The sequence below is a fragment of the Silene latifolia genome, chromosome Y (assembly GCF_048544455.1).
Source record: "Silene latifolia isolate original U9 population chromosome Y, ASM4854445v1, whole genome shotgun sequence".
Classification (NCBI taxonomy): domain Eukaryota; kingdom Viridiplantae; phylum Streptophyta; class Magnoliopsida; order Caryophyllales; family Caryophyllaceae; genus Silene; species Silene latifolia.
The window spans coordinates 401,278,412-401,294,514 of record NC_133538.1 but is presented as its reverse complement, the minus strand read 5'-3'; the positions used below and the strand labels follow the sequence as shown (position 1 = coordinate 401,294,514).

The following is a 16,103-nucleotide window of genomic DNA, read 5'->3' as shown; positions in this document are numbered from 1 at the left end:
AAATATCATCAAATTCATCTAAAATATCTTGTATTGCAGGTGGTATTGAATTACCTGCAGAGGGAAGAGGTTCCTCTATTGATTGGATAGACAAGGCAAATAATTGTGGATTTGTTTCCTTGACAATGAGTGACTGCAATTGCTTGTCATCTACCCAGCCCATTGTACCCACTTTTCCTCCCCTCAGCACATGCTTCTTTCCCCTGTATTCAAACTGCATCCTAAGCTGCTTGAAATCTCACAGCACAGGACCCAAGGAGGAGAGCCACTGCACTCCAAGGACCATGTCACAGGTACCCAATGGTACTAACATGATGTCAGTTTGGAATGTTTCTCCTTGCAATTGCCAACTGAATTTCTTAACCACAGATTTGATGTAAAGGCTTTCACCATTAGCCACAGAGACAGCCACAGGATAACTTGGTGTAATTTTACACCCTAATTTTCTAGCTGTGTTCTCATCCAGAAAGTTATGGGTACTCCCTGAATCTATGAGTATATGTAAAGAATTTCCACGAACTTTTCCTGTAACCCTCATTATTTGATACGCATCATTGCCAGTTATTGCATTTAAGGAAATTAGGGGGGGCAACTCATCACTACTATCTTCCTGCTGCCAAGTTTCTGAATTTTCAGAATTTCCCAACACATCCTCAACAATAGTAATAACCTCAATACTATGCAACTGAGCAGTACATTTATGACCAGCAACAAATTTATCAGGGCAAAAGAAACACAGATTTTTGGCCCTTCTTTCGGCAATAAACTCAGGGGTTAATTTTTGTCTGGTTGTTTTGAATTTAGAATTGTTTACTGCTGGTTTTGAGATGTTATTTGATTGTGGCTGGTATAATGAAGAGGGTTTGTTCATAGGTTTATCTAAAAGAGGTCTATTTCTCTTATTAATGCAAGATAAGGTGTTTTCTTGTAATCTAGCCAAGGTATAAGCATCAATTAAAGCTTTGGATGTCAGATTGTAATCCACTCAAGAAACAACTAATAGCTTGTTTTTCTGACAAATCAGTCCTGATCAACAAAGCATCAAATTTCTCCTGATAGGCCTCCACTGTTCCAGAATGCTTCAGATTCATCAATTCTGAAATAGGATCATCATATGGCTGATTCCCAAATCTTGCTAGAATTGCAGCCTTGTACACCTCCCAAACAGGCCATACACCATGTGGACTCGTCTTCATTAAAACTTGATGCCACAATAGGGCTTTTCCCTCCAAATGTATGGACACCAACTTCACTTTCAAGTTGTCATTTGTAGCATCCACTTCAAAGAACTGCTCACATCTATAAACCCACCCTTGGACATCCTCACCATTAAACCTTGGAAACTCAATCTTCGAAAACCTTGCAAAATTTGAGTTAAATTGCCCTCCATTGTTATGGTTAAGATTTCCACCATTGTTGGATACATTCTTTTCCAAAGTGATAACCTTGGTACCCATTTCCTGAAATTGGTTCGTAATCCTCAACATTGTTTCCCTTTGAGCACGCATTTCCTCCCTGAACTCATTCTGTTGTCTCTTTGCTCGCTAAGAACTCACCACGATTCCTTCAAACTTTTCTCGGAATTCATCCATGGTGGTGAGCTTTTGCCGCCATTGTTGCACTGACTATTTTAATGGAGTTTTTGTAAAAGATATTGGGATATTTCGAGAATGATTCGGGAGATTGCCAGAGCGAATCTCGATACCACTTGGAATAGACTTCTAGGAATTAATCGAAGAAATCCAAGAAACAATTGCAGGATTGCTAATTGATAGAAAACAATCGAGCCAAAAGTTTGTTATTATTGAATGAATAATTGTTACAAGATTGGAGAATTGGAAGAGAGAAATGTAAGAATGAATATTACAATTGATGCCTCAAATGAATGACTGATATGCCTTATTTATACTAAGGAATGACTCTCCCTCCAACTATCCTAACAAACTCCTAACAAACTCCAGCTGTCATTTAACTAATTCCAGCTGTTCCCGCCTAATTCTGTTATTAATCTGTTATGCACATAACACATTGCGTAAGATGACTACTGAAATATAATTCAATTTCTTTTATTTTTTGGCCTCTTTGAAGCAATTAGCAATTTAACTTTTAAATTGCAGGAATGGATCAAGGAAATGTCGAAGTTTATCAAAGCAATTGATGAAAAGCATTTGGTAACCATAGGCCTAGAAGGCTTTTATGATTCAAAGATTTCAAAATCAGCTCTGAATCCTTCTGAATGGACAGGGGCAACTGGATCCGACTTTATCCGCGACAATGACTTACCTTCAATTGATTTCGCTTCAATTCATGTGTACGCTGATCAGTGGTGAGCAAATTCTGTCGGGTCTATGTATAACTTATAACGCTCAATTTATCATTACTTTTGCACCATTCGTAATTGGATCTAATGCCTACCACTCCCCTGAAAATAAATCATTTTACAAAACACTACCTTTTAGCGAAATGTTGCGAATTGGCCTCTTTTAATTGCTGTTTTGTCTAACACTACTAAAACCCGGATTCTGGCCCAAAATCATAAGTATTAAAGTTTTAATTCGTTATTTATCTCTTTGTGTTATTTCATATATAGTTCTTGATATTGGGATTTCACTTCTTCACTGAGAACCTGGTTGTAAATGAGCTCATAACTACACCGATTTTCAGGCTCGCTTCTGAAAACCTTGAAGACAAATTGGAATTTGTGAAGAAGTGGTTGTTAACACACATTGAAGACGGTGATAAACGACTAAAAAAACCCGTCGTTCTCACAGAATTCGGACTGTTAAGCGGGAACAAGGACTTTGACCCTTCACATCGTGACAAGCTTAATAAACTTGTGTTTGACATCATATAAAAGTCTGCGAAAAGGAACAAGGCTGGAGCTGGTTCTTTTATTTGGCAGTTTTTTGTGAAAGGAATGGAGGAGTATCATGATGATTTCGGAATGGTTCCTTGGGAAAGGCCATCCACTTTCGAGTCCATAGTCGGGCAGTCTTGTAGGTTGGCTTGACTGCAAGTCTGCAAGGACATCATTCTAATTTGCAGGGTAGTTTCAGAGACTTGTGTCTACAAATTAAGTGAGAGTTTCGGACTTCTACCATTTCCTTTTTGTGTCTGCGCCTTTTGTGTGTTCCTGTGGTAATAATTTGAGCATTCAGAAGGAAGATAAGTAGGCGAGTTTTGTTTGTGAAATGTGGTTTGGTCCACGTTGATTAGATTAGAAATTTTGGATATATTACATGCCCTATATCAAGTACTAGTAATTTAGGCAAAAAAAAAAATTTAGAATGTTGGTTCATGAAGGATCAATATAGTATGTATAAGACTTATACAGCAACACAGCATGTTTTGTTATATATCTGTTCTCCATCAAGTACTAGTAATTTAGGATGTTGGTTCATGTAAGATCAATATAGTATGTATAAGACTTCTACTGCAACACAGCATGTTTTGTTATATATCTGTTCTCCATATATTTAAATCTCAAATACAAAGTCTTTGATTATGAGTTTACTGAGGTCATCAAAGTCAAATAGATTTGGATTTGTACCAATTCTATTCACTGCTGAATGACATTATTAACTGATGATAGAGCACCACCGGATGGTACTCAGCAGTGGCGTATCTAGAAACCGTAGACAGGGGATGCAAAAATTCAACAAATATAAAACATCGAGTTAGTAGCGGCCTTTAGATTCCGATAACGAGAAAGAGTGTACATATAAATTTTCTTAAGACTAAAACTAACTTTCACTATTGACAGAAGAGTCATATTTTATAGGACGGATCTGAAAAATTTGAAATCGAATCATATTATAGTGTAGAGTTGTGCTTATACTAATATTGAATGCAATAATATATCAATGATATTTCTCTTTAGCGACTTCGAAGCTAGCGGATTGACTTGGAATAAAATGATCCGCCCCTATTTTGCTTAAAAACAAATACTCCCTCTATTTTTTTATATATGACTTTCTCACATTTCGAGACACTCCCTTCTCTCTTCAATATCTCTTAAAATATAAGACTAAATATTATGATATGTATACTCATATGAAAGAGTTTTTCGTAAGGAATTTAATAGTGTCATTTTTATATTTTTTGAACAAATATATTTTTGTAAATATTAAAGTCAAAGGCTTACCTCGTAAACGCAAAACGTCATATATAAAAAACTGGAGGGAGTACTATTATATTGACGAGATGATATTTTATATCTCTATTATAGATAAGGGAGTATTTTATTAGACCCTTTTATTATTAACGAGCACAATCTATGAATTTTCATTTCGCATCCGATACATTTAATTATGCTATGTCATAATAAACAAATTATTTCATTAATTTGTACAACTCCACAATATTTATGACCATAGCAAATTAGCAGTCAACGAAGAAAATCACGGAGTACAAGTGTGCAACAAATTAATGCATATTGACTTCATGACTTGTACTGTACTTAATGCATTTATATTGATATGGTTTAAAAATAAAAATATTTGTTGAATTGGCGTTTAAAGGGGGTCAAATACCCGACCTTTTGGGTAAGAAAGCAGGTTCTCAACCACTGAGACACAACAATTAACATGACATTATCTGAAACTAATATGTATATGTATCTAAAATAATGGGGGATGCAGACGCACCCACTGCACTCCCGTGGATACGCCTCTGGTACTCAGTTTCAGTATCACCCTAATTAAAAATATAAAAAAAATAAAATTAAAAAAATGTAAACTTTGTTTTGGCGCAAAAATTATAAGGGTAGAAGTGTCATCTATTTTTTTTTTTTTTGAAATTGTAATAATATAAAGCATCCTCGAAAAATTTCGAATACTGCCAACCGCCGGTGTGTGTGTCTAGCTCCACCACTGCTCGAGCTCTTGTAAAGAAAATAATTCTCTTACTATACATAGATTTTTGGGTTGTTCTTGAGCCTTTCAAAGTAGTGGGTTAAAAAAGGTATTGTTACACTGTCGGCCATCTAACAAGTTTCTCTGACTAAAAAAAGTTTCTCTCTCTAAGTTCCCCAAAAAACCCTAAAACAGAACCCTCGCCTGTTCCACCGCCTCCTTTGATCACACACCGCCTTCCCCGCCTCCCCTACCCAATCGCCGGAGATGGGGTCATTCTAAGACCTATCTCCGGCGATTTATCGCATCTCAGTCCTGGTTCACTCCCTTCCGCTATGATTTGGCCTCTTGTCCCCTTGACGGCGTTCGGTTGCTGCGCTGACCGTTCGATGGTTTTAACGGCTGCTTTCCTGGTTTGATCTCCTGCCTTTTCCGGTCCTTCGATTCTCTGTCCTGTCATCAAAAGCCCTGCATGCAACCCATGGTTGTCTCCCCTTCCCTCCGCCCCTCCCCCACCCTTGGTAGAAATCATCCTTTCTTTTATGCCGTCTTGGTGTCGATGAGTTAACTCATCTCGTTTGGTTTTGTGGTCTCTGTTGTCGTGTTGTGGGCTGTGTTGGGGTCTCCCTTCCGTCGCCCCTCTCCCCGCCTTGTGGTCCCTTTTATGGGTCATTTTTTTTGTGGTTTTATGTGTGTTCTGATTGGTTGATCTAGTTGTATGTAGGGCCGATGGTCCTGGGGAGTTTTTGGTTTGGTGTCGGGTGTTGTCGTTGGTGTCGTTGTGTCAGCTCGTTCTGATTAATCGGTCTTGGTTTTGGTGGGTCCGTTGGTTCCGTCTCACTTTCTTTTTGTCTGAGGTCATGGTTGGGGTTTTTAGTCTTGAGATGTGTGTGGTATGGTGATGTCGGGTTTTCTTGGCTGTGTTGTTGGTTCGGATCGGATGTGGTAGAATCCACATCAAGCTGATGTCTAAGTCTTTTTTTATCGTTTTTTTCTATTTTTCCAAATAATAAACTCCTTGTGGTTTGGGGTGTCCTGTCCCCTTATCCACGGGTTAATTAGGCTGTCTGGTACTTTGCATCGGGTTTGTGTTGAGCCTAGCTCTCTGCGGTTTCCCGAGAGGGTTTTGGTAAGGGTAAAGTTCAAGTGGGTTTCTCAGTTATTTCCCACCTATTTACTCGTTTGTCTTAGTCACGAGTTTCTAGTCAGCGGGGGTGGTGTTCCAAAGTGTAGGAGTTTATTCTCCTTTAGAGACAGATTTTCTTGGTATGTTTTCCCCCTTTTCTTTCTACGTCCTTGGGGCATAAGTGCACTTTGTTCTCCCTCGTTGGGTCAAGGGGTTCGTTGGTTTCCTGAAGACGTGTATCACAGCCAAGGAGATGAATCTCCGAGACGCTTTTTTGGGTCTTGTTGTAGGTATTTCTCTGAAGCTGTATCGTTTAAGACGAGTAAAGACGAGATTATGGGGGCTCTTTGGTCTACTGAGGAAGTATATCACAGCCAAGGAGATGAATCTCCGAGACTCTTCATTGGGTCTTAGCTTGTTGTAGGTATTTTTTCGAAGCTTCATCAATCAAGACAAGCAAAGATGGATGTCTTCCTTTGGCCAGCGTTGCTCGTCTATCGAAGATTGTAATGGATGGTTTTGAAGTCCAAGTCTGTGGCCTGACTACCGTCGTACGCCACCAACACAATATTGACAGCCGATGCATTTACTTTGTTGTTTTAGATTATGTTATTAGTAGTATTTTATGCTGTTGTTTATAGGTATGGTTTAGTGAGCCGTACCACCACAATGTAAAACACTTTCTTTACTGTTGCCAAAAAAAAAAAAAAAGTAGTGGGTTGTTTGTTAGCTAATTATTAGATAATAAAATTGCGCAAACTATATAGGAGTACTTATTATCTAATTAATTAATTTGTCGATCAATTAAATTACGTGATCTTTCTCATGGTGGCTTAAAAAGCTAATGTAGAAAGTTAAATTAGTAGTTTTGTAGAGAAGAAAGTTAATCCGTTGTTTATAAATTTGATGTGAAAAGTTTAGCTAATAGTATTGTACCTCACTGTTGAAAATGCTTTAAATGGTAACGATCCCTAAAAAGCTACCTTAGGAATGAGTACACCAGGGTTGGTCAAACATGCATGCGATTTGATCTAATTGCTTGATCGCCCATCAATAGCGATGACGAAAATACGCAATAAACGAGTAAAAACTATGGAAAATGAAGCACCAACAATGTTCATAGACTATACATCTGAGGTAGTACCTCTTATTGTTTACTAGATTTTGTGCCCGTGCGTTGCACGGGTTTCAAATTTGTCCTTCCTCTAATTGTTTAGACCTTTTAATATCATTTTGAATTATACGTAAAAGTTGTATTTCAATTACTCAAATAAGATACTCCGTATAAATCTTCCTATCTTATTAATTTGAACACCTTTCAATAAAGTTTCTTTGAATCCGTTTTTAAAACAATGCTCAAAAATAAAATATTTGTCATTTTGGGTCGGTTTTGAAAATATTTGCCAAAATGGTGTCCATGTAGGTTCGAGTTTTCAAAACCTAAAATACAGCGTAAACACGCCATTGGCAATGGCGTGTTATAAGTTAGTAAGAAAATCCGTCTTAAATAAAATAACAAGACAAGACACGCCACTACGAATGACGAGTTTTATCTAGTAAACACGCCAATGCCATTGGCGTGTTTGTTCAATTGCAATGAAAAGCAAAGCTTTGCTCTTAAAGGATACTGTAAAGCCTGCAACTCTTTAAAAAAACCAAGTCAAAGTGTAAAAATCAACCATTCTCTTCAATTCATCCTCTCAACCTCAAACTACTTGACCAAATAAAAGTACCATCACCACAAATCAAAGTACCATGGCAACCATCATCCTCCACTTCATACCTCCATCTACTGTTAACTTCCATAACAAATCAAAACACCTTACCTTTTCATAAATCCGCCACCAGACCAAGATGATGGCGATTCGAAATGGTGATTGATGTCGTTGGTGCCTGATATCGAGTTTCGGGATCCGAATATTGGCAAGAGGAGATCGGCTGGTGGTTTTGCTTGTGGTTGATTAAGGGGAGGGGCCATGGTGGCTCGATTGCAGTGACGGTGGGTGATCGAAGGTAGAATTGGCCCTCAACGTCTTAATCATCACTTCAAGCTTACAAATGACAACAACATAATAGAGAAATTCAAGGGGGGGGGGGGAGTGGTTTTTGATGGGTAAGATCCAATCTGAGACGGTAGTAGAAGATGAAGAGAAGTGAGACACTGATTTATTCATGCATCTAAATACCAAATACACCCCATTTGCAATGGCTTTTGTGTTACATTAGACACGCCGATCCGAATGGCGTGTCTGTTTTGCTGCACTTTCTGTCAGTGTAACTCCCATTAAACACGCCATTAGTAGTGGCATGTTTATCCCGTGTTTTAGGTTTGGAAAACCCGAATCTACGTGGACACCATTTTGATAAATATTTTCAAAACCGACCCAAAACGACAAATATTTTATTTTTGAGCATTATTTAAAAAACGGACTCAGTTTCTTTCTTTTCAAAAATTTATCTTATTAATTTTATATAAGATTAAAAAGTACGTTTATGTAAGGATTCTAGGAATAGAAATTACAATTTGTTAGAATAAGAGGATAATTACAAATTATTTTAAAGTTTTATCCTTTAAATTTTCACTTTTCAAATTTTTAGATAAATTTTTTAATGGAATATAATTTAGTAATTTGTAAATTAAGTTAGTTATCCGTACGTAAAACACCATATAGTTATAGTAAATGAAACTTTCATTGAAAACTTTGCTTATCACCCAAATACTTAGCTTAACGATTGTCATCACCTTATTATACAATGTAAACTCCTCAAAACTGCAAGTCGTTTACCTTACTATGTTGTTTATCCCCATTGTTTATCTTCATATCAAATTAATAAATGTACAAACCCCTCAAAACTCGTAGCTGTTTACCAATTTCTTTGGACTTTTTGGTTAATTAAGGAGCATTAGAACGGTAGAACTGTAGAAATGTCAAATTAACGGGAAGAGTTTCATCTAATAATGTAGTTCTATTTTTTAGATAAATGGAAAAATACAATAAAATATTATACTAATTGTGTTCAAGGAAAAATCTAAAAAAAAATGATAATAAATGATAATTTCTTTTATGAGAGAGGTCTTTTATTGAGATTAATGAGAGACCATCTTTCCTGAGAATTTGTGCTCTTCCCGTATAAAATTGTAGGTTGAAAAATGAAATATTTTTATAACAAAACAAAATCAATAAAAATGAAAAATATTGTTACACCACCACAGTAACTCCGTCATCCTCACTGTTCAAATTGCGTGCAATTAGGGTTTGATAACTTTATTCATCTTCTTAGAGTATTAATTATTTTGACCCTTTCAATTTGAAGGGTCAAAATTCAAAAAAGCAAGCTTGTGGAATTTATATTCTTATATACCTTACTATATTCCTTGTAATTATGATTATATATTGGCCGACATTGGACTGAAATTGAATTCCAACTAGTTTTAAACCCGTGCAAAATTGCACGGGTATGTATTAGATCGATATGAATATTTTTTTGATGAATATTTAAATTTGCATTTCTATTATAATAATTGGGCAATAGATGACATTCCGTGATGTACATGATTAATGTGTAATAGATAATGTTAACATTAACAAACTGAATTAACAAATATTAACATGAACAATTAGCAATTAACAATTCAATCCCGTAAATAAATGTAATTCCTTCTCGTAATTATGTAATTTTATTATTATTATTATTATTATTATTATTATTTTTAGATAATGTAATTCATTTATTTGTAATTAGTTTCATTTATTCCGATTTGTAATTCATTCCGCTTATATGCCATTAATTTCATTTATTCGGAATGTATAAAATTATTTCATAATATTATTTCATAGTATTTGTTCGAAGACGGAATTTGTCGCATGTTTGTATAGCCGGAATTCTGAAGAAATAATACATTGCACACTAACGGGTTCCACCATAACATGAATTTTCCAAAAAAAAAAAATGAATTAATGATGTGGCACGTCCTGGATTGAGTATTGTCTTCTGAATGAATAAAGATAAGATTGGAATTTTGTAAAGTGTTGGAGCTTGTTTGAAGGGTTATTCCAAGATTACAATAAGTTTATGAAAATATGAATTTCATCTTTTGATGGTATATATAGCCATATAAGTTTATAATTTTCCACTGGTAGATAACTTATAAAACTCTATTAGATAGAATTTGCACAAATATTAGATAGAATTTGCACAAATATTGGGGATAACTAACTATACATAAAATTATTTTAAATAAAAATTAATAAAACCGTATGTAGATAGAATTTGCATAAATATTGGGATAATTATACATAATATTATTTTAAATAAAAATTAATTAGGTAATTTTAAAAAGTTGGAGTATCTAGAATTGCCTGAAAAAAGCCTCTTATATATATATATATATATATATATATATATATATATATATATATATATATATATATATATAGAGATAGGTTCATATGAGTCCTTAGTTTTAGTTGAGTCCATAAGTCCCATTATTAGCCATAGGATTAAAAGAAATGGATGGTGGAGATTAGATGGACAAAAGCTAGTCATTAATTAGGGAAAAAAAAAATAAACGTGTGATTACTTGTAATTAATAGGTCTTTAGGTTTCCAACAAAACCTCAATCATAATTATAGTTTTGTTCACGTCTTTTGAAGCCTACATTCTCTGTAAAACATTCACCTTCATTATTCAAATTTTTTTCTTATTCATCTTCTCCATACTGCCATATTTTTTTTTGGTGATTCATCTTCCCCTTTGTAAACTGTTTTGCATGGTTGTTAAAGAAACAAAAAATCAAACTCTTACACGTTTATTGTTACTCATCACTATATTTTTCAATGTCGACATTAAACATGAATGATATGCAGATTGTGGAAGTAAACAATGGTAAGTAAATTGTTCTTCAACTTTTTTTTTTCTTTTGTTGTCATTTTTTAAGAGGAGTTGTAGAAGGTGAATAGGTAGAAGATGAAAGTTTCATGAGTTGCTTGTTAAGTTCTTAAATTTGTGGAAGAATAGCGACGTAATTATTGTAAATACTGAGTTTTTGGTGCAGGCTGTTTATAAAAATTGAGTTTAAGCTATAACAAAATCCTTTTTGGTGGGTAAACAAATTTCGTTGAAGTTACATAGTTAGTATTCTAGAATTACATATTAGCGCACTAAAGTTTGAATAAAATTTGATTGTTAATATTAAGGTGTTATTTATGATAAAAAGCTATGGATTTTTTTTTCTACAGTGGAAGAATGTTGTGGGGATGATGAAGCGGTTGGGGAAGAGGAATTTTGTCAGGCATTGCAAGGAGTAGGTGAGGATGAATTTTGTAGGATAGTTGAAAGCCAGTTTACGCCATATGTTGGGCAGCAGTTCGAACGCATAGAAGAAGCTGTCGAGTTCTATAAGATGTACGCTTTAGCATGTGGATTTGATGTGCGTAAATACACCACGAAGAAGTGGCGTGACGGAACGATTAAATCGAAACTTTTAGTATGTAACCGGGAGGGATTTACGTATGCAAAGAAGGTTAGCAAATGCAAAGATTTAGAAGTCTGTGAAAGCACGCAGGAGGGGGTTGAAAATGATGGAGATAAGCAAAGGAGGAAAAGTAAAGTAAGGAGGGTTGGGTGTAAAGCGAGGGTTAGATTATTGATGAAGAAAGGCGTTCTAGTAATTGACCAATTTCATGCCGGCCACAATCACGAGATTGTAGAAGTTAAAGATAGGGAGTTTCAGAAATTATCAAGGCGCCTACAGAAGTATCACAAAGAGCTCATAGTCTCTAATTCAAGGGTTAGTACAGTAATTTATATGTTGTTTATTATTGTTTTTTTATGTGGTTAAAGTTACATATTTTCGGAGTAAAATTACAATTTACATCGTTAAAGTTATATTTCAATTTTATGTGAAAATTTGATATAAAATAAGTATTTTTTAGCAATTTCTGACCTAAAATTACAGTAGTTATTTAGTTAAATTACATTGTTCAGTGATAAAGTTACACTGTCTTTTATTTGAAAAGTTACACTTTGTTTGACTTAAAGTGAAAGTAATTGTGGAGTGAAATTACACTGTAGCTGACATGTCACAGAATTGACTCGAAATCAAAGTAAAATGACAATGGTTGTGAAATGAAGTTACAGTATTAAGGGTTAAAGTTACACTTTATGTTTTTGGTAAAAAGTTAGTTGAAATTACACAATTTTATCAGCATTATATTTTGTATTGTTTGTATATAGGTGAAATTACATTTGAATTGAAAGTTATAGTTCATGTGAAGTAAAGTTACATTATTCTTGGTTTCAATTACAGTAGAAGAACTGACATTGTGTTTAAATGCAGCTGAAGATAGGTGCTACAAAGACATTCAAAATGTGCAAGGAACATGTGAATGGGTTCGAGAATATTGGAGCGAATCTTACGGACTTCAAGAATTTTCATAGAAACGTAAAGTGCTACATTAATGAAAGGGACGGTCAGTTGTTCATAGACCGGTTTAAGATCATGGCTGAAACACGGGAAGATTTTTACTTTGATTACGAGGTGGATGTTGATGGGAGCCTAATCAGGGCAATATGGGTGGATGGTGTTGGTCGAAGAAACTACTCGGTCTTTGGTGATGCTGTCTCTTTCGACCCCACATACTCAACAAACAAGTACTCCATGGTATTTACCCCTTTCACCGGCGTTGATAACCATAAACGATCGGTTACTTTTTGTGGTGCGTTAATTTTTAGGGAGAAGGATGGGTATTTTAATTGGGTGTTTAGCCGGTTTTTGCATGCGATGGGTGGTAAGGAACCAGAGTATATTATAACCGACCAAGACCCAGGAATTATAAGCTCTGTTGGGCAAATATTCAAGACGGCTAGACACCGTTTCTGCATGTGGCACATCATGAACAAAGTTCCTATAAAATACGGGAGCAACGCGAAAGATTATCCGGAATTCGTGAAGAAGTTGAATGCCATTGTGTGGGACGAAGATATTGAAGCGGATGAGTTTGATAGTCGTTGGGGTGAGATAATGACGGAACATGGAGTTGGTAAGGAACGTGAATGGTTTGAGGAAGTATACAATAAAAGAAGGCAGTGGGTGATGGCCCATTGTAGGGACTTAAAAATGGGAAGTGTTATGAGGACAACACAAAGATCGGAGAGTGAAAACAGTTTTTTTAAGAGATTTGAGAACAATTCTGGAACTTTAGTCGAGTTTTGGATGAGATATGAAAGTGCTATAGACCAACAAAGATATACACAGAAGAAGCTTGATAATGAGAATAGGTATACATCACCAAAATTGTTAACTCAACTTCCTATAGAGAGTCACGGGGCTAGAGTGTACACACATGTGGTGTTTGATGTGTTCCAAAAAGAGGTAAATCTATCAACGAGCGGACTTAGTGTAAGGGGTTTCACGGAGCGGAATGGTGTAGAGCTGACAAACCTAAAAGATGGCTTGACGGGAAGAGTGTATGACATTCAGTACAAACCAGGTATTAGCGCTGACTTTGTACTTTTGAAATTTTAGTTTGGAAATTTGTAACTTTAATTTACTGATTGTGTAATTTAAACAGGATATTCTGTAACTTTATCAAGATTATGTAGTGGAGCAGAAACTATTTTTATTTCCTGAAGTTACACTTCAATTACTATGCAGTCAGACGTATAATTTTTTTTTAAATGGATGACTACACTCTATTAACTTAATTTTGTTTTTGGTTTGTGTGGAAACCAGGAACAAATGAGGCGAAATGCACGTGTACAATGTTTGAACGTACTGGAATCCTATGTAGACACATAATTTCGATATACTTAGGTCATGGTTTGAAACAAATACCGGAATGTTACGTGGCTAGAAGATGGACAAAGGATGCAGCCGGCGATACCTCTGACGTGAAGAGTATAATTGATGGGAAACAAATTGAAATGACAAGGTTGTGGTCAGAAGTATATGAAACAGTTGGATTACTAAGGGATATGGAGAAGAGTTATGTAGAGAGCTTGTCCAGTTTAATTCGGGAGTTTAGAGAAAAAATAAGACCATCGGGGGAGGAATTGACGAAGCAACAAGAAATAGAACAGTTACTAGGTTGTAAGGCCAGCGGAACCATTACAATATTGCCTCCTAAGCAGGCCAAAAACAAGGGGACGGGAAAAAGATTGTTGTCTAAGAGGACCACAGCTGCTGCCAAATATGCCAAACCGAAACGAATGTGCAATAATTGTAAGCAAATGGCACACCATGACAAGAGGAATTGCCCAAATCCGTTTGCAGAGAGTCCACCAACATCAGTTCAATATTCTTCAGAGGAGAGTGAGAATGAGGAAGAAGATGTCTCGGAGTAGTTGTTTGAATCAAGTTTTATTTGGTTACTCCAGGTTGTGGAAATGTTTATTTTGGGATTATGGAGAGGAGTAAATTTTTATATTAAGGTGGTTTATGACTGTAAGCTAAGAGTATAAACTGTAGTTACACAATGTGTGACTGAAGTTATATGTTTTGTGACTGAAGTTATATGTTTTGTGATATGAAATTACAGTTAGTTGTTTTGGTTTTTTCAAAACTTGTGTTTAAGTATGACCATCAACTTGACATTACATAGCTGAATTGATGAAATGGCACTGAAGTTTTATTGAAATATAGTTTGTAATTGTTTGAGTAGTAGCATTTAAAAGTGTAACATTTTAACTTAATTGTGTAACTAAAGATGGAGTTACATATTGTCCAACTTAAGTTACACAAAATGTTGAATGAAATTACCGGAAATATAGTTGCTTAATATCTCAAAGGTGAGTAACTTGAAGTTGAAAGATTGTAACTTCAGACCGTATAATCTGTAACTTCAAGCGAGAAGAGTGTAACTTCAGGTTGCAAGCTGTGTAAATGTAAAACAGAAAATATAGTTTATAAATTACAACTATGCTAAGTTGATTGTTAACTATTTTATAATGAAGGAGTAGTTAATTTTTATACTAATGTGGTAATTACAGTTTAAAAAATTTTAAGCATTTAGAAGTGTGTAACTAAAGATGGAGTTACATATTGTCCAACTTAAGTTACACAAAATGTGACTGAAATTACAAAAAATATAGTTTCTTAATATTTCAAAGCTGAGTAACTTTAAGCTGAAAGAGTGTAACTTCAGACTGTATACTCTGTAACTTCAAGCGAGAAGAGTGTAACTTCAGGTTGAAAACTTTGTAACTGTTAAAAAATATACTTTATAAATTACAACTTTATAAAAAATATATTTTTTTGAAACTGAAAATATACTTTATAAATTACAACTATGCTTAGTTGATTGTTAATTATTTTATAATAAAGGAGTAATAAATTTTATACTAATGTGATAATTACAGTTAAAAAAATATTAAGTTTTTGAAGTTACACAACGTATGAGTAAAAATACAAGTTTTTGAAGTGGAGTTATTTATAATTAGTCTGTAATCATTTCATATATTAAATTATTAATTTGGACTGAAACTTTGTTGACATATATTTGTAATTGTAGGTATAATAGTATGTAACAGTGTCTCTGTACAACTTTACTGTGCAACTTCAGTTAGAGTTACATGTTGTGTGACTTAAGTTACAGAACATATGAACTGGAGTTACAAAAAAAATAGCGTACAAATAACTAAAGGCAGAGTAACTTCAACCCCTAGTTTTGTAACTTCAGTGTGTGTATTATGTAATTGTAAGCCATAAGTGGTAGACGACGAGATATATATACGATGAAAATGGTAACTCAAAACAAAGATTGATAATCTTAATTTGAGGACACATTGTTTGCTACATAGGAAAAACGTTTTAAGCGGAAGTTTGCTACAAAACAAAGATAGATAATCCTTATTTTAGGACATATTGTTTGCAGGAACAAAACGATTGACCTCTTTATCAAGTTTGCAACATATTCAGACATAATCTAAGAGGTTGTAGCCTTCTTCTGTGATCTGGATGGTTTTGCAAGTATCTTGGCAATTTTTCGCCTAGCTTGAATTGACTCCCAGAGTTGGTCTTTTCCAGCAACAAAATGATCGACCCTCTTTAAAACTTCAGCTCGATGGCTGTTCATATCAGCTAGTAAAAGGGAAGCAGCCAATTCGATTACCATGTAACGCCG

The 16,103-nt window shown here is 35.0% G+C and overlaps 3 protein-coding genes across 3 annotated transcripts; 2 read left to right on the top strand and 1 right to left on the bottom strand.

The window, feature by feature from the left end:
* Positions 1–238: 238 nt before the first annotated feature.
* On the bottom strand, positions 239–871 carry LOC141632195 (uncharacterized). Its single transcript, XM_074444761.1, has one exon. It carries the CDS (start codon positions 869–871, stop codon positions 239–241), a length of 633 nt encoding a protein of 210 aa, XP_074300862.1.
* Positions 872–2,120: 1,249 nt separating this feature from the next.
* LOC141626231 (mannan endo-1,4-beta-mannosidase 2-like) lies at positions 2,121–3,221 on the top strand. The gene is made up of 2 exons (XM_074440159.1): positions 2,121–2,326; positions 2,665–3,221. The coding sequence occupies exons 1-2, from the start codon at positions 2,133–2,135 to the stop codon at positions 2,852–2,854; spliced, it is 384 nt and encodes a 127-aa protein (XP_074296260.1). The 5' UTR covers positions 2,121–2,132; the 3' UTR covers positions 2,855–3,221.
* Positions 3,222–10,832: 7,611 nt separating this feature from the next.
* Positions 10,833–14,759, top strand: LOC141632194 (protein FAR1-RELATED SEQUENCE 5-like). Its single transcript, XM_074444760.1, has 4 exons — positions 10,833–10,866; positions 11,220–11,770; positions 12,320–13,472; positions 13,715–14,759. Exons 1-4 carry the CDS (start codon positions 10,833–10,835, stop codon positions 14,323–14,325), a joined length of 2,349 nt encoding a protein of 782 aa, XP_074300861.1. The 3' UTR covers positions 14,326–14,759.
* The last annotated feature ends 1,344 nt before the right edge of the window (positions 14,760–16,103 follow it).

Excerpts from the sequence above, each read along its gene's own strand:
- LOC141632195 (XM_074444761.1), bottom strand. The coding sequence starts at position 871 with ATGAACAAACCCTCTTCATTATACCAGCCACAATCAAATAACATCTCA.
- LOC141626231 (XM_074440159.1), top strand. The coding sequence starts at position 2,133 with ATGTCGAAGTTTATCAAAGCAATTGATGAAAAGCATTTGGTAACCATA. Across the intron at positions 2,327-2,664 it reads CATGTGTACGCTGATCAGTG|GCTCGCTTCTGAAAACCTTG; the intron begins GTGAGCAAATTC and ends ACCGATTTTCAG.
- LOC141632194 (XM_074444760.1), top strand. The coding sequence starts at position 10,833 with ATGAATGATATGCAGATTGTGGAAGTAAACAATG. Across the intron at positions 11,771-12,319 it reads TCATAGTCTCTAATTCAAGG|CTGAAGATAGGTGCTACAAA; the intron begins GTTAGTACAGTA and ends GTTTAAATGCAG. Across the intron at positions 13,473-13,714 it reads TGACATTCAGTACAAACCAG|GAACAAATGAGGCGAAATGC; the intron begins GTATTAGCGCTG and ends TGTGGAAACCAG.